At 39.3% G+C, this 21,466-nt stretch overlaps 1 protein-coding gene across 1 annotated transcript in view; it reads left to right on the top strand.

Annotated features, from left to right (window-relative positions):
• lama5 (laminin, alpha 5) overlaps nucleotides 1–21,466 on the top strand; it is a 114,213-nt gene that overhangs the window by 83,964 nt on the left and 8,783 nt on the right. The window contains exons 38-69 of the mRNA XM_042491160.1: nucleotides 829–990; nucleotides 2,076–2,183; nucleotides 2,365–2,448; nucleotides 3,283–3,513; nucleotides 4,150–4,263; nucleotides 4,349–4,479; nucleotides 4,593–4,673; nucleotides 5,347–5,561; nucleotides 6,111–6,211; nucleotides 6,396–6,579; nucleotides 7,081–7,221; nucleotides 7,676–7,827; nucleotides 7,957–8,067; nucleotides 8,498–8,609; nucleotides 9,317–9,490; nucleotides 9,831–10,027; nucleotides 10,109–10,225; nucleotides 10,698–10,852; nucleotides 11,525–11,654; nucleotides 11,844–11,946; nucleotides 12,975–13,088; nucleotides 13,694–13,876; nucleotides 14,388–14,530; nucleotides 15,069–15,248; nucleotides 15,328–15,467; nucleotides 16,426–16,585; nucleotides 17,322–17,455; nucleotides 17,695–17,860; nucleotides 18,539–18,673; nucleotides 18,871–19,022; nucleotides 19,195–19,327; nucleotides 20,782–20,925. Of these exons, the coding sequence (XP_042347094.1) occupies nucleotides 829–990; nucleotides 2,076–2,183; nucleotides 2,365–2,448; nucleotides 3,283–3,513; nucleotides 4,150–4,263; nucleotides 4,349–4,479; nucleotides 4,593–4,673; nucleotides 5,347–5,561; nucleotides 6,111–6,211; nucleotides 6,396–6,579; nucleotides 7,081–7,221; nucleotides 7,676–7,827; nucleotides 7,957–8,067; nucleotides 8,498–8,609; nucleotides 9,317–9,490; nucleotides 9,831–10,027; nucleotides 10,109–10,225; nucleotides 10,698–10,852; nucleotides 11,525–11,654; nucleotides 11,844–11,946; nucleotides 12,975–13,088; nucleotides 13,694–13,876; nucleotides 14,388–14,530; nucleotides 15,069–15,248; nucleotides 15,328–15,467; nucleotides 16,426–16,585; nucleotides 17,322–17,455; nucleotides 17,695–17,860; nucleotides 18,539–18,673; nucleotides 18,871–19,022; nucleotides 19,195–19,327; nucleotides 20,782–20,925 (4,587 nt within the window). The remainder of the gene's footprint in view (nucleotides 1–828; nucleotides 991–2,075; nucleotides 2,184–2,364; nucleotides 2,449–3,282; nucleotides 3,514–4,149; nucleotides 4,264–4,348; nucleotides 4,480–4,592; nucleotides 4,674–5,346; nucleotides 5,562–6,110; nucleotides 6,212–6,395; nucleotides 6,580–7,080; nucleotides 7,222–7,675; nucleotides 7,828–7,956; nucleotides 8,068–8,497; nucleotides 8,610–9,316; nucleotides 9,491–9,830; nucleotides 10,028–10,108; nucleotides 10,226–10,697; nucleotides 10,853–11,524; nucleotides 11,655–11,843; nucleotides 11,947–12,974; nucleotides 13,089–13,693; nucleotides 13,877–14,387; nucleotides 14,531–15,068; nucleotides 15,249–15,327; nucleotides 15,468–16,425; nucleotides 16,586–17,321; nucleotides 17,456–17,694; nucleotides 17,861–18,538; nucleotides 18,674–18,870; nucleotides 19,023–19,194; nucleotides 19,328–20,781; nucleotides 20,926–21,466) is intronic.

The raw sequence follows: 21,466 nt of genomic DNA, 5'->3' as shown, positions 1-21,466 counted from the left end.
TTTTGTAAAAAGCTGACTTTATTAAAACTTCGTCCACGGATCAAGTTGTGCAGTAAAACCTAAATCTGTGAATCTGCTGTGAGAAGAATAACATTTACTTTTAGGGGCAGAAATTTTAAAAAGGCAAAAAAAAAAAAGAACAGCAGAATTTGACGACCATGAGCGTATACACGCTTCACATAGCACAAGTATATCATGATAATTATCACACTTTTATACTGAAAGACACTAAATGTTCAGTAGCTGCACTTTGCCTTCACATTACCTACATAGCTGTTTAAGGTGATACAAAGCCAGTGAGCAGTAACAATACTTTATGTGTATTTTCATGGTTTTTAGTCATAGAAATTACTTTGTGATTTCGTTTTTAATGAGTTTATTCTTCGTTTCCACTGATTACATCTTTAGTTTGATCGTCAAAAACCTAAAAATCCCTTCTGTTCAGTCTCGGCGTTAGAATAGTTCCTGCGGTCAGCCTTTGTAGGGCAGTGTAGCTGTGATCAACGTTCAGTTTAGTTTAGACCTGACTTGTATTATTTGAATGAATCTGTGAATTAAATATAAAGAAATTGCTAAAGGATGACGGTATCGAAAGACACATTTACAAAACTTTGTAGTTTGCTGATGGTCCCCAGTGACGTTTTTCAACTCAGATTTCACAAAGTTAAAAAAAGTCTTTAATTTAAGTCATGTTAAAAAGTTACATGTAGAAATGACAGAAAGTGAGTTTGGGTATTTGTTTTTCTGAGAACTCGTGTGTTGACCTCTTTTCTCTTTCATTTGTTCGCTCCGGTTTTATTATTTACTGTTTTTTGTTTCCTCCTGCAGGTGATGAACATGGAGGGCTGGGTGCTGCTGGGAGCAGACAGACAGGAAGTGCCGGTCGCAGTGTATCCCGGTCAAGACCTCGTAGAGGCGGACCTCAGCGACGTGCCCGATGTTTACCAGGACCTCCACTGGCACGCACCCAAGACTTACCTGGGAGACAAGGTGAGACACTTATTCATGCTTTATTTAAGAGACTGTTTTTCTGCATCAGGGGGGATTTTTGGTCTTCAGTGACTGACGGGGTGTTTTTTTTAAACACACCTGCACTCTGACTTCAGAAAACACGAGCCGCACATCGACAGCTTCACCGATAGTGAAAACAAGTGAGGCGTGATCGAGCGAACGGAGCCGCTGGAATCTTTTGTTGAAACAGATTTAAGCCCTCGGTGCCTCTTTGCCCATCAGATGCTTTTTAAAACAGCTGGAGATGTATTTTATTTATCGGATCAATCGGTGTTTATTCAGAGGAGTTTCACCGAGGATGTTTCCTATAAATGACAAAATGTAGCTTCATCTGATTAATTTAAAACAAGATGAAAGTCCTATTACTATTATTATTTGGGTAAGATGAGTGTGTTTTTCTCTCTCTTTTGTTTTCATACTCATTCATCTTTTTGTCATACTTATTTCTGTGTTTTCTTTTTTCTTAATTTAATTTATTCAAAGCTAAATGATATCACAGGTCTTTCTAAGCCAGCCGAGGGACTGAGGGTTAAAAAAAAAAAAAAGAAAAAAGTGGAGTATCAATACCTGCAAAATCTGGAAAACATGAGCACATATGGATGTGGTTTTGTATATATCGTTATTATACTCTGCACAAAACTTTAAAAAATGATGTCAGGCCTGATTTTTTGGGTTGAGCAGAGCTCCAGCCCACACACAAAATGCTCTCACATGTGACCCCGAGGTGTTTTGATACAGATCAGCGTTTTCCTCTCGATGTTTGGATCGACGGCTCTCATGTGTGATTCCACCAGCTTCAGTCTGCGGGCCGATGGCTGCTCTGCCAAAACCTGCATGTTACCATGGAAATAAAGTCGTTTTATCTTTCAGCGGCGTCGGATCTTGTTTCTGTTTGACTGTACAGTCTGAATGTAATCCATTGTTGTCTGGATCAAGACACAGTCTGTCTGCTCTTCCTGTTTCTTTGTTTCTGTCTTCAGCCTTGTTGCTGCTCATCCTTTTTTATTTTAGCTTTCGTCTTAAAATGTCTTAGATTACTATCTCTCTCTCTCTCGTTTCTGCAGGTTTCATCCTATGGAGGTTATCTGAGGTATCGTCTCCACACTCAGACGATGAGAGGCGACGTGTTGTCTCTGCCTGCAGAAGCCTCCAGGCCTGACATCATTCTCAAAGTACACACACACACACACACACAAACACACACAAATATCACTGCAACCTAGTTTTACACACCACAATCACAAACTCGTGCACAAACACATGCAACCACACACGTTTTCACAATGACAGTATGTTTAAATTATTCTTTTACACACGCTGTCATATAACGGCACACACACCTTCGTCCTGCAGGGGAACCAGATGACCCTGGTGTTCATGGAGCGAGAGTACTCGTCACCTGAGGAGCCTCACCTGGGGATCGTCCACATGGTCGAGGTAAAGTCGGTCTGACATGCCGTCGATTTATATGAGAAGCTGAATTTAAACGTAACACACGCAGACCAGCAGCAACATGTAAGATTTTCCAAATGTATTTGTCGTGCTTTTTAATGCTGATCTCCGGAGGCAGATCCTTTTTTTTCCGAAGATGGAAACAAGGCCGCCAAAGTTATTAATTGTAAAGATTTTGCTATTAGGTGATCCCAGGTGATCTCAAGCTGCCACCTGGAGCAGCTTGTATGAAATATTAATTGATATATAATGCAAAAGACCCTTCAGATGATGGTAAAATGCCAGCGTCTCTCCTAGTCCCTGGAACATTTTATTCATTCTCTATCACGTTGTTCCTTTTCCCTCATACGACAGAGATTTAACAGAAATTCTGCAAAACTGCATCGGATGTGTGCTTGTCGGTAGGAACAGGCTATAATAGACTTCTCTTGTCATTTACATGTTTCAGAGACTGCATTAAAAAAATCTATCAAAAAACTTTAAACCGGGAGAGGATTTGGATTTGTGTATCTAAAGTTTACTGAGCAGGATCGTGAGATTTATCATAAAATTCAATAAATAAACATTGCTGTTGAAATAAAAAATAACATATTCGATACCGATTTTATTTCCAAATTTGTCCAAAGTTTTAATAGAATGTAACTAACTATAAAAGAAATGTGTTGATGTTTCAGGCTCAAAATAATTTATTTATATTTGTCATTTGTTTATGTATTTATTTACTTCTCATCATTTTTCTTATTGTGTTGTTTTTGCTTTTTTTCTGTCCCATAAATTGTGAGACTTTGTCCATGTAACATGTCCTCTCTTTCCTCACAGGGGAGTTTCCGTCACGCTCAGACCGGTAACTCGGTGTCTCGTGAGGAGCTGATGATGGTCCTGGTCGCTCTGGAGTCCCTGCAGATCCGAGCCCTGCACTCCCAGTCGGCCCACTCCGTGTCGCTGCGCGCCGCTGTGCTGGAGGGCGCCGAGAGCATGCCTGCCGGTCGCCATGCCAACAACGTGGAGATCTGCATGTGTCCCGCCAATTACCTGGGAGACTCGTGTCAGGTGAGGGACACATCAGGTTGTTCAGTTGACTGTGAAGTTATCAATATTTATTTTAAAATGATTAGTTTTAGTAGAGATTCTGTTTGTGGTTCCACCTGTTTCAGGTACATTTTTGGATCTAAAGCTATTCAAAGTTAGCTACAGTGTGAGGATGTTTTTGTCAATAAAACCTCTTTGGAAAAAATTTGATGAAATATATTTTGTGTTGTAGAAAAATGCGTTTTAAAACATGGTTATACAATCAACAGGAATTTAGTGACAATAATACTGTCAAGCAGATATACTGTACATTTGAGCCACACACTCAATTAATTTTTATTTTGTTTTATTTATTTATTAGATTTTTTATTTGGTTAATTTTGAAATGTTTAAATTATTCTCTGGTCCCAGCTTCTTAAATGTGAGTTTTTACTGGGTTTTTTTTTTTTTTATTTTTTTTTTTTAATTATGCCATTGTAAATTGCTGTATATATTTTTTTGTCCTAACAATTAATTTAGTATAAACTAAATTAATTAACTAAATTTTTAAAAAAAACAACGTTTTTCTAGCATTTAACAGAAAAAAAAGACCAATCCAAATTAAATTCAAATTATTAAAAATTGTCTTCATTCTGAACTTAATGTGTCTCTCTATAGAAATGTGCTCCGGGTTACTACAGAGACACTATCGGCCTGTTTCTGGGCAAATGTGTCCCCTGTAACTGTAACGGACACTCTGACCAGTGTCTGGACGGATCTGGAATCTGTTTGGTGAGAATTTACAACATTAAATCCTTCCTTATTGATGAATTTCTTTGGCATAGTTTATAGTTGTGATTATTTTTCTTTCCATCAGAACTGCCAGCACAACACAGCAGGAGACCACTGTGAGACATGCCAGGGTGGTTTCCTCGGCAACAACAGTCTTGATGGACAGGCGGTGTCCTGCTCCAGTTGTCCCTGTCCACTGAGGGTCCCATCAAACAAGTCAGTTCAGTTTAATCTCTTTTTCCAGCCTTTCTCTTTACTTTTAATCACTTTATGCCATTTCATTTTACGTCATAATATTAATAAGTGATTTTTTTTGTCTTTTCATGTAGCTTTGCAGAAGGTTGTGTGCCGAAAGGCGACAGGATGCAGTGTCTGTGTATGCCGGGTTACGCCGGACCAAACTGCGAGAGGTAAACAAACCTCCTCAACACAATGTGGTTTTGTTAAAGTGCTCATCAGAAAATATATTTATAAATCTTATATTTTATGTCTGTCCTTTTTTCACAGTTTGTTCTTATCTGTTAGTTGACTGGAGACTAATGTTAAAGGACAATTAGTAAAATTTCCCTATATTATTATTATTTAAATTAATTCATTATTTAATTATTTAACTAATTATGTATTTATGACTTTTTTTACTCATGTCATTGTAATTTATAGAGTTTTTGTTTTTTTAATTTATTTTTCACTTTTTTTGTTGTTGTTTTGTGCTACTTTTACTTTTTGTAACTACCTCTGTAATAGATTCTGATTTGATAACATGACAATACTGACAAACTTCATAAAATCTTCAAATTAAAGAGAGTTCAGAGATTTAAACTTTGCTTTTTATCTTTCCTGGATATTTATAAGTTAGTTCACATCAAGATTTTTAATATCATTTACAGTGTGGTGGTTGGTTAAGGATCGCTGTTTTCAGATTTACAGCTAAACAAACACTAAAATTTGTGAAACAGTTACAGAATCTCACACTGTGACACTTTCAGCAAATATGACAAAATGTTATTTTTTGTAAAAGTGGCCAAAAATGTAGTTAAACCTGTTGCCCAAACGTGTTAATTAATAATGAGTTTCTTAATTCAGGTGTGCCCCTGGTTACTACGGCAACCCCATGGTGCTGGGCAGCAGGTGCCAGCTGTGCCATTGTCATGACAACACCGACCCCAACATGCTGTTCACCGACTGTCACCCGCTGACCGGCGAGTGTCTCAGCTGCATGCACAACACGGCCGGGCCGCACTGTGACATCTGCGCTCCTGGTTACTACGGCGACGCCATCATTGCCAAAAACTGCACCAGTGAGTTCAAACTGAGTGCATGAGAGGCAGCAGTGCGCACATTTCATCTAATTAGGCCGCAGAAATTTGCAGGCAAAGCTTCAATTAAAAAAAGAAACTGGAAGCTATTACACTAACCCTAAATAGCTTTATTTTTTATTTTATTTAATTTTTTGCATTAAGACGGAGGATTCGGGCCATGTTAAAGAAAAAAAAAAGTGAGATTTTGAGAATAAAGTCATAATGTTACAAGAATAATGTTGTAATTTTGAGAGAAAAGTCTGAATATTATGACAAAAAAAGTCTGAATGTTTTGACAAAAAAAAGTTGGAATATTACAAGAAAAAAGGTGTAATTTTACAAGGGAAAAAGTCGTAATTTTAGTAGAATAAAGTTGTATTTTTCACGAGAAAAAGGACTGTTATATTACTGAAATACACACATTGCCAGCCAGCTATAAAACAGGCGAGAGCACAGGCAGCCTCCTTGGCTGGCCGCCTCTGGCCCTAAAACTCTGTCATAAGTTGTATCAGCCAGTTAAAATGTTTTTTGTTTTCTGTTGTAACACAGAGTGTAATTGCTCTCCATGTGGCACCGAGTCATGTGACCCTCGCACTGGACAGTGTCGCTGCAAACCCGGAGTCACCGGACCGCACTGTGATCGCTGTGATGTAAGAGCTGTACACGTTTTTGTTTTATTTTTGTTTTTTTCTCTAAATTTCACAGTCTCTAAAGCTGTCTCCAAATGGTCTTCTCTCTTCTCTTTTCAGATTAAACTTTAAACAAACAAAACAATCCAAAACTCTGTCCTCTTTACCGAAAGTCACTTTTTTCTGAATCTGTTTCTCCTCTCAGGGCGGCTCGTTTGGCTTCGACTCGTGCTCCGGCTGCCGTCAGTGCGACTGCGACGCCTCCGCAGCTCTCGTCCAGCCGTGCGACCCTCAGAGCGGTCAGTGCGCCTGTCAGCCCGGAGTCAACGGGCCCAACTGCAAACAGTGCGCTCCTGGATTCTGGGACTACGGACCCAACGGGTGCAAGAGTGAGTGAATGCATAACGTAACATACAGGGAAGCAATTGTTGTTTTTTTTCTTTTAAAACCTGAAAATATATTTAGAAAAGGAAATACAGTAGTTAAAGGTAATATAAGATAAAATCTCTATATATTTATACAAATATATATGTATACATACACGTACATACACTCCTACATGTATATAAATACACATACGCACATATACACTCACCAAACTCATCGTCTGCTCTGATCACCTCTTTCATGCTGTTGTTGTTCAGGTTTTTTTTACTACAGTGTGAACACTTAAAGCTCTTCAGAAAGGATGCTGAAAACCTGATCAGAGTTTTAAAGTGTCAGTAATATAAACAGCTGCATAGATGACAGTAGCTGCAGTAGCTTGTGGTGCAGGATGAGTCATAGCTATAACTTTCACTGTGGCTGCTTTTATTTGGTAGATTTTTGGCTGTGAAATGGTTCTAATAAAATCAAACCCACTTTTTTATTTGACACCATCTTCCCTCCAGGGTGCGACTGTAAAGGAGGCCGCTGTGACCCCCGCACAGGAGAGTGCCGCTGTCCGGACGGCATGACGGGAAAACAGTGCGACATCTGCTTAGATGACCACAACGTACCTGTGGAGCACGAGCACGGCATGCACTGTGAACGTAAGTAACACAAACACTCAAACAACTGCTAAAAAAAATAGAGAAAACATTTCTCAGACAGTGTTAAATCCTGCATAACCCTTAGGGACTGTTTGACACATTTTACGAGCTTTTTCATTCTTTATTTTTTGATCATTTTGGCTGTGTTCATGCATATGACATACATTATGGCAACATTATTTATCTTTATATAATCTTGTAATTTCCAGCTCAGCTCCTACAATAAGTCTAAAAAACATAGTGGTATCATGACAAAACTCTGACATTTAAAGGGTTAATATTCAGAAAATAATATTTATTTAAAATCTATTTATTTTTAGGACTGATGTTGGTTAAAAAAACAAACTCAATAAAAGTAGAAAATAATATTTACGTATAATATTTTTAAATCTTGATTGTGAAATCACATTTTTACACATTAAGTGTGTGTCTTATGTGTTTGTTTTTCTTGCAGCGTGCGACAACTGTGTCATCGTCCTGTTGGAGGATTTGGACAAAATGAACGACAACTTCCGCTCGGTCGCCGCTCAGCTGAGCAGTCTGAACGCCAGCTCCATGGCCTGGGCTCAGCTCAGGGGTCTCAACAAGTCTGTGGAGGACATCGCTGTGAGTCCATACACACACACACACACACACACACACACACACACACACGATGTGGCTCAAAGGAGCTGCTGAACTGTTGGTGTCATATTTCATACACTTTAACATAAACTCATTTTCCCATAATTCCAGCGCGCCATAGAGAACTACAACAGTACACTGGATGACAGCAGGAATCGAGCCGACATGCTGGATGCTGAGATCATGAATATCAATGACGACATTGATGAACTGCAGGACAAGGTTTGTTCACACACACACACACACACACACACACACACACACACACACACACGTACACATCTGTGCAATCTGAATTCACTAAATCTTTATTTAGAAAAGCTTAAATGTGGCACAGTGAAGACACATTGTGCCACGTTCAGAGACAAATTCAGTTGTTGGAGCTTATAAATGCTCTATAAATGTCTACATGATGATATTGTTTTTATTATTATACAGTTATATATTATGACAAAAATTCTCCAAGACACTATCGTTTAAAATGTTTAAGTAAAGGATAAATTCACTTATATCTATCGAAGTTTGACTTTTCATATTCATATTTAATTTGGCACAATATAACACATTAGAAGCTTTATACTGAAAATACTGTAATCAGCATTAAAATGAAGATATTGTGGATGTCTCTGTCGTGGTTTTGTGATGTTTTCAGGCGTCAGTGATGAGCGGCAGGGTCGACGGCCTGCGGAACAGCACCACTAACACACACCAGAGGGCGCAAGACCTGCTGTCCTTCATCAACAACATCACCATGGACTTAAACGGTAGGACAGAGGACAACTGGTCCATTCAAAATCTAACATAATACAAACTAGTCATTTAAATCAATAATTGCACCAGTTGCTGCATCACCAATATTATCGGATGTTTGGACAGAATTCAGTTGAATAGAATATTGACGATACAAAAATTTAATATTTTCACGACTAAAATAAAGTTTATGTCAGTTTTGTTTCTTAAACCTAAAATTAAAAACATATCAGAAAAAAGAAAAAAAAGTAAAGTAAAGCAGTCTGCTGAATTTAAAAGTTTACACTTTGGAGAGATTTTAAAAGCCAGTGGAGAAAACGTGTTTTTCATCAGAAGTGTTCCACAGGCTAACAGCAGGGTGTCTGCAGGTCCTAAAAAAGTCTTAAATATGTCTTAAACTCAGTTTCACAGATAAGAGGCCTGAGAGGATCATTTCATTCATTCATTAATTCATTCATCATAATATCAAATTTGAATTCGTTAGGTCTTAATTACCACATTTTTCTCTTATACTTAATCCATCTTTTAATTTATTTCTGTCAAAATGAGTCAAGCTCTACAGAAAGTCCACATTTCTGATGTTTCAAATGTTTAAAGCTTTATCTGAACATTATACTGTCTGTACATCGGAAAAAGCATTTTTGACGATCCACCTTCTGAAAAGAGGATTGTCGACTGCAGACTTAATGATTTATACTTTTTGTTGTAATGCTTTCCACAGATATCATGCTGATGGCGAACCGGTCGCTGCAGAACAACACCGAGGCGGAGCAGGACGGCGAGCAGAGGGAGAGGATGATGAGGGAGGTGCAGGCCATGCTGAGGGAGATGAGGCTCAGGAGCTGCGTGGGCCAGAAGAAAATGGCAGACAGGGAGAGGGCAGAGGCGCAGAAATGTAAGTTAGAGACAAACACATTATTAGTTTGAGTTTTTACGAAGGGAGAGTGTCTTATTTCAAGTGGCTGCAAAGATCAGAGTGTGATCTATCAATACGCATAACAGCATGTATCCCTTATCAAAAAACAACAGACACTGACAGCACTGATTTTTGGGATTCACCAACGTTTTCCTTAATTTTGCTTTGCTCTTAGGTAAGAGAAAATTTTACAAATGGTCAAGAGCATTCGAGACAAGATACGAGAAAAACATCTTGCTTTCAAAAAAAAAGTTTTATTTCTGAGGAATGTTTAAATAATGCAGTAATATAATTTAATCAAGTTTCTGTCCTCCTCTAGTGTTGGATCGTGTTAACAAGGAGCTGGCCGGTCGTCAGGGAGACAACAGCGACTTGGCCAAAGCCATCAGAGACCGCCTGTCCCGCTTCCACTCTGAAATGATGGATCTCCGAGACGCCCTGAACGAAGCCGTGAACAACACCGCCAGAGCCGCGGAGATCAACAACGTCAACGAGAAAAACCTGGAGGACAACCAGGTGAGAAACCAAGAACAACAGTCAGAGAGGAGAAAAGCCCAGTGACCAAAAGTGATATTAAAACTTTATTTTTTAACACAGAGGAGGATGGACGACCTGATGATGAAGCACAAGGAAGTGAACGACCATTTGCAAATGGCTGTGGATGATGTAGCGCAGGTCAACGATGCCATTTCCACGCTGCACGACTCCAAAGAGGTAAGAACAATCAAAAACGTACATTTAAAATAAATAAATAATATGATAAATGACTAATACAGTCTGCAGGGAGGCTCTGCATTGCCTCAGGAAATGTTTCCACTGGTAAATAAACACGTGACAAAATCTGTGTTACCAGTTACAGCGGACAATTACCAAAAAAATAAAAACATATTCCCCATTGACGTTTCTGTAGAGGGCTGTATCTTTTTTTTTTTTTTTTTTTAATTTTATTAAAGTTTCACGCATGTCAAAACATTTACATCAAAGTACAAATCTATATCCCCTCATACAGTCACACATTCCCAAAGAAAATAAAATGAATAATGACAATAAAAATAATACTTTTTGGCATTTTGTCTTCATTGATGTTGCAGAGACAAAAGATGGTGCTGTGAGGACATTTGACAAAGATCCGAATCTGGAATCAAACACTGTTTGTGTCTCTTAACACGTCATACGTCTTTCTCAGGAGTACGAGCGGCTTGCGGCGCGGCTGGACGGCGCCCGGACTGAGTTGGCAAACAAAGTGCAGCAGTTTGCTTGGCCAGACTCCAAAAAATCTCTGGTGGAGAAAGCAGAGAGACACGCCGAGCAGCTGAACGAGGCAGCCATGAACCTGACACAGTGAGTTAGCGGCTTCGCTACTTAAAGTTTATTAATCTGTTAGATTAGTTGTTGCCGTGGTGACAAAACTCATCAGGTAAATGAGACAAGACAAGAAAAGATGTGTCGTCTCTGGTGGGAAATATGTTTTGGGCGACAATGCCACACATAAACTGCGATCACATCACGCTCCAGACAGAAATGCACATCCAGCTGACAAAACGGAGAGACAAACAAACAAACAAAAACAAACAAACAAAGGATAAAAACATATATCAATACCGACACAAGTATAGCACCAGTGCAGTGCCATTGCATCAGCCCCTGAATACAGTTATTGCACGACAAGAGGTAAAGACATGAGTGAAAATATTGTTTCCACAACAATAATAAAAAACAATACAGTACTTTGATAAATGCATAAGAACAGCACAAGTAAAACCAGTAAAAATGATAAAATGAATAAATAAAATGCAACATAAGAAAACTGAGAGGGTGCTTAAAAAGACAACCTTAGAGTTTAGCTGGTTGTTTATTTAAAAGCTTTGGATGTTGGGAGGAGAGCGAGCGTGTAGCAATGATGGCTCTGTAACGTCTCCCTGAGGGAAGTACACAATACACACAATACACATGAGTAAATAATACACACGAGTAAAGAGAAGATGTAAGTGATGTCGTTTGGGTTTTTTGCAGTTTGGTTGAAACAGCAAAGAAGGACGGGTTTGTGGATGTGACGCAGGCCTACAACAAGATCGTCAACAGCATTAATGAGGCCGAGGAGTTCGCCAAGATGGCCGAAAAGGCGGCTAACGACACAATGGAGGTACACTTTTATTCTTTCACCTGTGTGAACACACGTGCACGCACAAATACAGCTCAGACAGCTGGCTTTGGATTCTTTCTTTGTTCGTGTCTGGCTAACATTGATCTCTGTGTGTGTGTGTGTGTGTGTGTGTGTGTGTGTGTCTGTGTGTGTGTGTGTGTGTGTGTGTGTGTGTGTGTGTGTGTTCAGAGCATAAAGGACCAGGATCTCAGTGACCTCGCGGACCGTCTGAAGAACCACAGTGTGGAGTTAAGAAACGAGGTCGAAGAGCTAAACGATGAACTCAACAACGGTAAACACTCATCGATAATTTCGAATTAATTAATTTTGAATTACATACTGTACATTTTGTATATATTCTCTATCTCTTCCTTTTGTGAATACAATTACATGTCTATGTCTGTCTTTTTTTCTATTTTTCTTATCCCTAACTTATTTCCCTGCCCTGTACTGTGAGCATTGCCAACCCGGAAAAAAATCCTTGTTCCTCATTTGTTGAACTTGGCCAATAAACGTGATTCTGATTCTGATTCTGATTCACTGGAGAGATTAAGTTTTCAGAGATTTCATGAAGTAAAATAAAAGTAGAGTCATTAAATAAATAAAGCCAAAAAGAGCCAGCTCACCTAAAATGTGGTGGAGCGGTCTTTTAGAGCGGCCGCAGGCACTCTTTTATCGGAGAGAAAAAATTGGAAAGAAAAGAAACGCCAACGTGTTTCAGCACAGCAGCCTCCGTCAGAACATTTTGATCCTGCACAGCTGAGCCGAAAAGCTTTTTTCTACCGTTTTTTTCCTTCACTATTTTCTTCTATCCAATACAAGAGTGCTCCACAAGACCACACCACCACGTTTTTAGCCCAGCATACACTGTGCAATTTTGGGCTGTCTTAGACGAAAGATGACCACAGTGACAGAAACGCGGCTCTAAAGCGGCGGTCCTACATCGCAGTGAGAGAGGTTTGAGGATTGCCGTTGCTGCGTTGTGCGATCAAAGACAGCCTGGGATCAAATCCTGATGTCATCTACAGTCTGCATACATCAAGCTTGATGTCGATGTTGAAGTTTATTAAGATCCATATCGCAGAGTTTAGCTGCACTAAACTTCAAAGACTTCAGTCTGCAGGGCACTGCAGGTAAACGGGCTCTTTTTGCCTCCGTTTATTTGAAGCGTTTAATCCACCACAGAGAAACTTGTTTTACTGTTGTTAACCGGACACACACTGAGCACGCCACTCTCCTTTTTTGGTTTTTTAAGTAGAGTCTTTTAGACTTCAGTTTGGATGTTCAAGCAGTTGAAGTATTTTTGTTTGTGTTGCACAGAACTGAAGCCGAAGCTGGAAGACGCTCAGAGACGACTGAAGGGCGCCAAAACCAAACAAGTTAACGTGATGAAGGACCTGGAGATGGTTCAGAACAGCCTCAACTTCACCTCAAGTACGCAGATCAAACACACGCAGAATCAGGGGTCATGGAAAAACTAAATATACCCTGAAAGTTTTTGGAAAATTCACATAATATTGTTTTTACAAACCTGTATACTAACACATGATACATTCAAGGACCGTGGGAATTTGAAAAGTGCATAATAATTTTTGTTTCGTCAGTTTCTGTCTGTGATAAATGTCATTTTTGGTGATTTTAAAGAAAACATGCTTTCCAAACCCATAGGTCTGCAGTATTGGAGCATGTTTTCTTTAAAAATTTCAAAAAGAGCTTTAACTTCAGCTGATTTTGCTTTCTATGAAAACACGTCATGAACTTTGTTTGATACTGATGGCAAAACACGGCAGAAACAGAAAGTCCTGCAGCCATCCGCCCGGCTCCCAGGCAAACATATACTAAAAAAAAAAGATCCTACTAGGTTTAAAAATGATGAATGCTGAGTTAAATTCACACAAGAATAAATTGTTGACGCTGGAAAACATGACTTTAAACAAGTGGAAGTATAAATAGAAATGAGCACTGAATAAAGCACAGGAATCACATATTTGTTTCTTTATTTTTTAACCTTTTCATCCGTCTGTCTGTGTGATACGCAGATGTGAGTCAGGAGATCGATGCGGCAAAGCGAGCTGCGGATTTGGCGAACACCACGGCCACTGAAGTCAACGATGCCCTACGTCCCATCAAAGAGCAGCTGGACAAATGGACGCAGACCTACGGAGACACCAACACCACCAACGATGACATCAACAAGGCCCTGATGGAGGCCAACAACACCGGTACGAGCTTGTGAACACATCAGCAAAGAAACATCCCAAAAAACCTTATTTCAAGTACTGATGGACTTCCACTATTTTGATATTTTGAAGTCTTTTTAGTCATATGATTTCTACTATTATAAATCTTTAACTATGATCCCAACTGAGTTACTGTTTACCTCGTCACCATTTTAACCCGATTTACCGTTTAACATTAAAGATACCAAAATGACCAAAAAGTTTCGCAATATCAAATAAACTTTTTTTTTTTATTAAAGCAAATTGATGTTTACACAGAGGGAAATGTCTGCTCCTTTTGACTTGTTTTAGTTTAATACAAACTCAAAATGTATTTATTTATTTAGTATTCATTTGAGTAGCTGGAGACAGAAACTTAGACGAGTTCAGACAAGACAGGATAACACAGGACAAACGAAACAACCACAAACATCCCAAAAACAGTTATCAGGCATGATGGTGTTCTTACTGTTGTTAAAATGCAAACTGGTTATTGAATCAACTCTCTCCGTAGTGCAAGCGCTGGGTGAGACGATTCCTCTGCTCATGAAGAAGCTGGATAAACTGCAGAATCACTCGACACAGATGCCAAACATCTCTGAGAACATCAGCCGCATCCGACAGCTCATACAGCAGGCGCGCAACGCCGCCAGCAAGGTACACACACACACAGACACACACACACACACACACACACACTCAGAAGCTGGAGCTTGAGCAAATTGGCTCGATTACTTTCAAAGACATGAAAAGAGAGCAATGAGCAGCTTAACAAGAGATGGTCCAAGAATTTGCACGAAATTAGTAAAAGAAAAAAAAATTTACAAGACAATAACAAAAATTTTTAAAAAAGAAAGAATATATATATATATTAGATGATCATAAATATGTATTTCTGGACATTTTTACTTTGTTTTTTGATAACCTAAAATAATCCTCCAGAGCTAATAAATTTACAAATTTTTGCAGTTTCTCTGTCCATTTCTTGGCAGGTTGCTCAATATGTTTTCCCATCATTTTTGAAAGAAATCAAAATGATTTTCTCCGGTTTCAGAGTTTGAAATGCTGGTAAAAGGCATCTGAATAGCACAATAAAACACTAATGTCAATCGCGGTATTTAAGGGTTAAAACCCTCTGCTCTTCAGCTGCCTATAATTTTTTTGTATTGCCTATTCTCTTCTTTCCTCCGTCCAGGTGAGCGTGCCGGTGAAGTTTAACGGGAAGTCCGGCGTTCAGGTCCGTACTCCTCATAACCTGGCCGACCTGGCCGCCTACACCTCCCTGAAGTTCTACATCACGCTGCCAGAGGCGGCACGAGCCAGACGGCAGGACAACAGCAACCAACAGTTCGTCTTCTACCTCGGCAACAAGGACGTAAGTTGGTATATATTTTTGTGAGAGAAGACGATATGGGTGTTTTGTATTTCATTACTGTTCTGTCTGGTATTTGTAGTCCAGTAAGGAGTTCCTGGGCATGTCGTTGGTGGGGAAGAGACTGCGCTGGTTCTTTAACATCGGAGGAAAAACCGCTGAGGTGACGATGCCTGAAGACGTCAAATCTAACGGAAACTTCAACAGCATCATGCTGGAAAGGTAACACACACACTATAATATAGAGCTGTGCGATATAATGAAATAATATGGTTTTTTTTATGTCTGTTTAGTGGTTTTTCAGTTAACAAACAGGTCAGGACAGACTGAAAATCAATCATACAAAATGCCTCAGAGATGTCAGGAGTTCACACATACAGACACAACTCAACAAAAACGGCGTGATGTGAATTTTGCAATGTAAAACACAGGGCTGGTTGGTACGATTGTTATTGCCTCACTTCTACATCATTAATTAAGGGTTGCCACATAAAATAAATCAACCTTTTCAAGTTTCAGGTGCTGAATAACCTCTTATTAACAGACTGTAGCTGGGAGGTTGAGCCTGTTTTTAGTTCAGTGAAATTAATCTACCCGTTAAAATGGTTATAGACTTTACCACAGTGGAAAAGAGTCATTTCAGAGGACTTTCTCTCAGTACCACGAATACAGCCCGCAATGGATCAGACTTTATCACGTGCCCCGAAATATCAGACAGAGCTTAAAATGTGGAGTCCCAGAAAGTCGACAATTTTGGACACAGCCAAAACATGAGATGAAATATATCATCTGATGAAAAAAACGTCTATCGTTTCATATTATGCTTTGTTGTTTATTTCATTCACGTCATCTGAAAACAAGACGCCGACACCGACCAGCCTATTCGTACCAAAAAGAGGGGCTACTTCTGTCGTTTAGACGTGTTTGAGGATAAAAAGTCAGACACAGAACTCGGGGCGGGTGAATATGTGAATGAACTCGATGTCGTTCCACATGCGATGTATAAAATGACTTTATTGCTAACATCGAATTCAAATGGTCTCATTTTAATTTTTTTAGCCACTGGCATGAGACTCTCTCTCACGTGTGTGTGTGTGTGTGTGTGTGTGTGTGTGTGTGTGTGTGTGTGTGTGTGTGTGTGTGTATACGCGCGCGCGTGTGCGTGTGCGTGTGCGTGCAGGATCCTTCAGTACGGTCAGATGGCCATGTCTTCAGAGGCCTCTGAGGGCGACCAGACGGTCACCAAAGCCTACATGGAGGCTGAAGGAGATCACGGGCTGCTCAACCTCTTGACCGACGACACTGTCTTCTTTGTGGGAGGATACCCGAGTACTTTCAAAGTAAGAGCATGGAGCTCATTCAAACTCCTCATTTTACCGCCTGCTGTTCTGTCGCTGCATCGTAGCTGTGGACTATGAGAGCATCCTCGTTTACTGACCTGATACATTTCATATATTTTATTTATTTAAGGACAACAGTCAATAATCAGCATTTCTGTAAATGTGCCTGTGTTAGTGATTACATGTTACTGAAGATAAGATAAGTCATAAAAGGCATTAAAATCCATGATTTAGATATAAGAGTTAGTGTTAAAATGTTTCAAATCAATCTTTCACAAGTTAAGACATGGGATGTAGGAATTTGTTTGTTGTTGTTTTTTGTTTTTGTTTTTTTTGTTTTTTTAACTTAAAATAATTGGTAACTAATAACAATAATGCAAATAATAATTTATATATAAAAGATTTAGCAAATGTCTCATGAACATCAGAAAAAAGTCTTGTTTTATGTTACAATTTGAGCAAAATTCTGCCTAACCCTAATTAGTTGATTATAGTAGTTTGGTTATAGTAAAGTTTGTCTTCAATTTAATTACAATTACCATTTAAAAAAAAGTTTCTTTGCTGAACCCCGGACAAAGTCAAATCGAAAAAGCGACAATTCAAAGAACATGAACCCAAGTAAAATCAGGAATAGCGCTTTCTTTTAAAAATATGTCCCTGATATTTAAGTAAGATTTAGGGCTGTGATGATGTAATTTTAAACCATATGCATTAAGTATCTTTTCTCTTGTTTTAGCCCCCGCCATCGCTCGTCCTGCCGAACTTTAAGGGCTGTATCGAGCTCGATACGCTCAACGAGGAGGTGCTCAGTCTCTACAACTTTGAAAACATCTTCCATCTCAACACCACAGAGGAGAAACCATGCGGCAGGTCGGTGCACGTCGTCTTTTAATTTATTTATTTGAAATATTTGTCGGATGTCGCTCCTTCCTTTCTGTCTTGTCTCAGATTAAATTCTTTTTTTAAATATGAACAGGTAAATAATAACTTTAACTCCTCTCTTGGTCTGAATTAATCATATATTTTCTCTTTTAAATAAAACTGGCTTTCATATTTTCCATTTGTCTTCCTCTGTGTGTTTTATTATGGATATAAACGGGTGAACACAGGTCCAAGCCGGTGCTGACTCAGGCCTGGGTGAACGACGGGGCGTATTTCGACGGCACCGGCTTCGCTGAGATCACCTTTACCGATGAATCGCCTCGCATGCAGCGCTTCGAACAGGAAGTCAAGCTGCTCTCACAAAACGGAATACTGCTCCTGCTGCAGAAGGAGGTAAACACGTCATTCATTCACTCTTTCATTATTCTAACAGGGTTTATACAAGGTGTGTGAGGTGCTCAAAGTATTGAATTTAACACTCAGAAATTTAAGTCTTGGAATACCTTGAAAATCACACATTTCTAACTTTGCCATGGAAAAAGTAGCTGAATAAAGTTTTTTTTGTTTTGTTTTTGTTTTTTTCAAGCACTACTTAATTCATTTATCCTGAAATTATTACGTTTTTCTAACATTCGTTTACTCTGAAATCATTTTTTTAAAGGGATAGTTCACCCAAAAATGAAAACTCTGTCATTATCTACACACCCTCATTTCGATGGAAAGTTGGGTGAAGTTTTGTTGTCCACAAAACACTGCCAAAATTTCACGGGGAAATGCTGTTGCACTTATCTCCCCAAAAATTTGAGCAAATAGTGACCAGGATTTAAACGTTAAAAAAAATACATAATAAAACCACAAACTGTCTCTGTACTGCTTATTCGAAGTAATCCAAGTATCCTGAAGCCCCAACTTGTCAAGTTGTTTTGAAAAACTGGTCACGAATGACTGGTTTCATGTTTTGTCCTTGTTGGGAGCCACGTTCACGTATGCACAACCAACGAAAGCTCACAGTACCGACACGCCAGTGTTTGCATGCTACCTGTAAGCTCTCGTGTTGGTCTCGTCCTGTAGAGTCAGTTCTTGTGCATGGCGGTGCTCAGGGGCAGATTGAAGGTTTTCTACGACTTCACTGGTGATATCGTGGAGCTCGAGCCCAAAGACGCATCTTCTGAATACCTGAGGATCAGCGACGCCGACCCCAAAGCTGTAAGTCTGCCGTGTCTGTCTTTGTCTTTCTCGTTTGTGTTATATAAAGTGTTTTTTGTACGTGTCATATCCCTGTTGAAGGATTAGGGATCTTTAAGAGGTAAAACAGTAATGACACAAGAATAAAAATTTCTTGTCCAAAAAAAAAAGGGAGTTGTTTTTTCACGCCGCGTGTCGGGTTGTTTTTCACTGTGCAGCTGGAGCTCATCCTCCTCCGTTCAAGCACGAACCGCATCGTGGTGAGAAACAACCGCTTCAGCCTCTACACCCATCAGCTCGCAGAGAGCATCCCCCCGTTCAGTGGAAACTACTTCCTGGGAGGAGTGCCGGAGCACAAGATGCCTCAGAAGTGAGTAGGACATTATGGGATGGATAGAAATGATGTTTAGTGCAAATACTCATGAACTGCATTAACTTAAGTGATCGCTTTTAAGGTTTTTCTCTAGTTTGCCCGCGAAAAAAACATCTTTAAATTAAAAATAATCTCAGGTTGTTATAGATCTCTGTCTGTCTGTTTCCAGGTTGAAGTCTCTGTTCCCGAAGCAGGGCTCTCTGAAGGGCTGTTTCAGGAACGTCAAGGCTCAGAGCTCTCACATTGACCTGAAGAGGATGACCAGCTCCGGCGTCAGCTTCGGCTGCGACAACGACCTGCTGGTAAGAAAACGCCGCGCAGCGTTCAGCTCGTATAAAATAAGGAACAAATGGCGTTTTTAATGCCTCCGTTCTACCGATAATCGAGGCCAGAGGCGATCTAAGCACAAGTCCGTCAGTCGGGTTCATTCTTGTGAACGCGATACCTCAAACTCAATCTCACCTGGACTCAAGGATGAACTGATTCAGTTGTGGTGGACAAAGCTGAAGGTCACTCTGACCGTGCGTCCGTGTCATTGTCGTGAACGCAAATCTGAAAATGACCTTGAGGTAGTTTCCTCAGATTTAGCCCAAACATCCACTCGGACTTAATGATGAACTTTTTAGAATTTGGTGGTCAAAAGTCGAAAGTTGAGGTCACGGTAACCTCATAAAACGTGTTTTTGGCCATAACTGAAAAACTTTTGGTATCCACCCTGAAGCTGTGCTGATTGCAGAGATCTGCTGTGTGTGAAGCGTCCAAGTTTTCACAGACATGAATTTAAACCGTAACGGAGGCGTACAACCACGTGGCGGTACATCTATAATTTTTATGGCAATAACAATGATCTCCACTCTAAATCGAGCTCAAATATTAGTCAATGATGCTGCTGTTGTTTTTTCAATCAGTGATTTTTTCTTTTCGACATCATCATTTATTGAAATGTAATTTTTTTTCAGGCTGTAAATAATTCCACAATCGTTATGGGATAAAAGAAAAGAAGAAGATATAATGATTGTTCCCGACAAAACAGTACGGCTTTGATTATTTTTCATCTCAGATAATCGATCCATTATCGTGAGAACGTTTCCTGTTCTTACTAATGTTCACCAGAGATCAATAATGCCACGTCAGCATCAACAGACGGCATCCTCGCAACCTGATTTTACGCCCTGACATTATGATCACGAATCCTCCCCGACTATCACGACAGTGATGTTTTAACTGTCCTTAAACTGTCCTTTTTCTGAGAATAAACATAAATCAACCTGTTATCACGAGGAAACAAGAGTTTAGGAGCTATTTGACCTGGGATCTCGAGATAATGGCACTAAAAAACAAACTACTCTTGCTCTGTTAATTCATCTTTAAATAACTTAATTTTTTCTCTTTCTTTCTTTTTTTTAAGATTTTTTGGGCTTTTTGCCTTTATTTGAGACAGGACAGATAGAGTGTGAAAGGGGGACAGAGAGAGAGAGAGAGAGAGAGAGAGAGGGGATGACATGCAGCAAAGGGCTGAGGCCGGAATCGAACCCACAGCCTTTGTACATGGGGCGCCCGCCCTACCAAGACATGACAGTCTTATAATCCTAAAACCAGTTTAATAACTTAAATCTACTCTTCAAGAAGTAAAAATGATACCTCTCCAAAGTTTTCTTCTTCTAATTCAGGCTTTTTTCTGTTGAAACAAAAATAAATAATGTGTGTGTGTGTGTGTGTGTGTGTGTGTGTGTGTGTGTGTGTGTTTTTCATGCAGATGGCTCGCGAGGCTCATTTCTCGGGTCAGAGTTACCTGGATTTGGCTCTGACAAACATTCCCACCCTCAGGAACAACTTCTACACCAGCTTCAGCTTCCGAACCGAGCAGAAGGAGGGACTCATGTTCTACCACCACGACCAGGTGGGACGAGCCTCCGTGTCTTCCTCCGTCTCCGCTCTTATTTTGTCTTTCTCGCTCGCTCAGTATATTGAGATTATTTTTGATAAGATTAATATGTCAGCAATTAATTTTTACATTTTTGAAAAAGGTATATATGTAAGAATTCACATTTTTATTAAGATAAATATTTTTGTAATGAATTTATATCTTAAAGATAAAGATAAAGATTATTGGTATTAAAGATAATATATTAGAATAAGTCTGGAGAATTAATTATTGTATACTTGATGTGGAGGCTTAATAACTGAGTATTTTTAAGTTATGGATAAGAGGTGGGATTAAATAAGTTGGTACTTCTTCCCGCTTCTTTTCAGATATGTGAATCAAATCGTGATGTTTACAATTTTTTATGTCTTCTTTTGTGATGTATTTTTTTTGTCTGTCCACTATTTTATGATTGTCTTTTCTTTATTTTGTACATGTTTTTTCACAAGTTCAGAATAAACTACTACTACTACTACTACTACTACTACAGTATCATCCATAGTGTTTTCTTCTTTTT

Source organism: Plectropomus leopardus, chromosome 8, assembly GCF_008729295.1.
Source record: "Plectropomus leopardus isolate mb chromosome 8, YSFRI_Pleo_2.0, whole genome shotgun sequence".
Taxonomy (NCBI): Eukaryota; Metazoa; Chordata; class Actinopteri; order Perciformes; family Serranidae; genus Plectropomus; species Plectropomus leopardus.
This window is presented reverse-complemented; position numbering and strand designations above follow the sequence as displayed.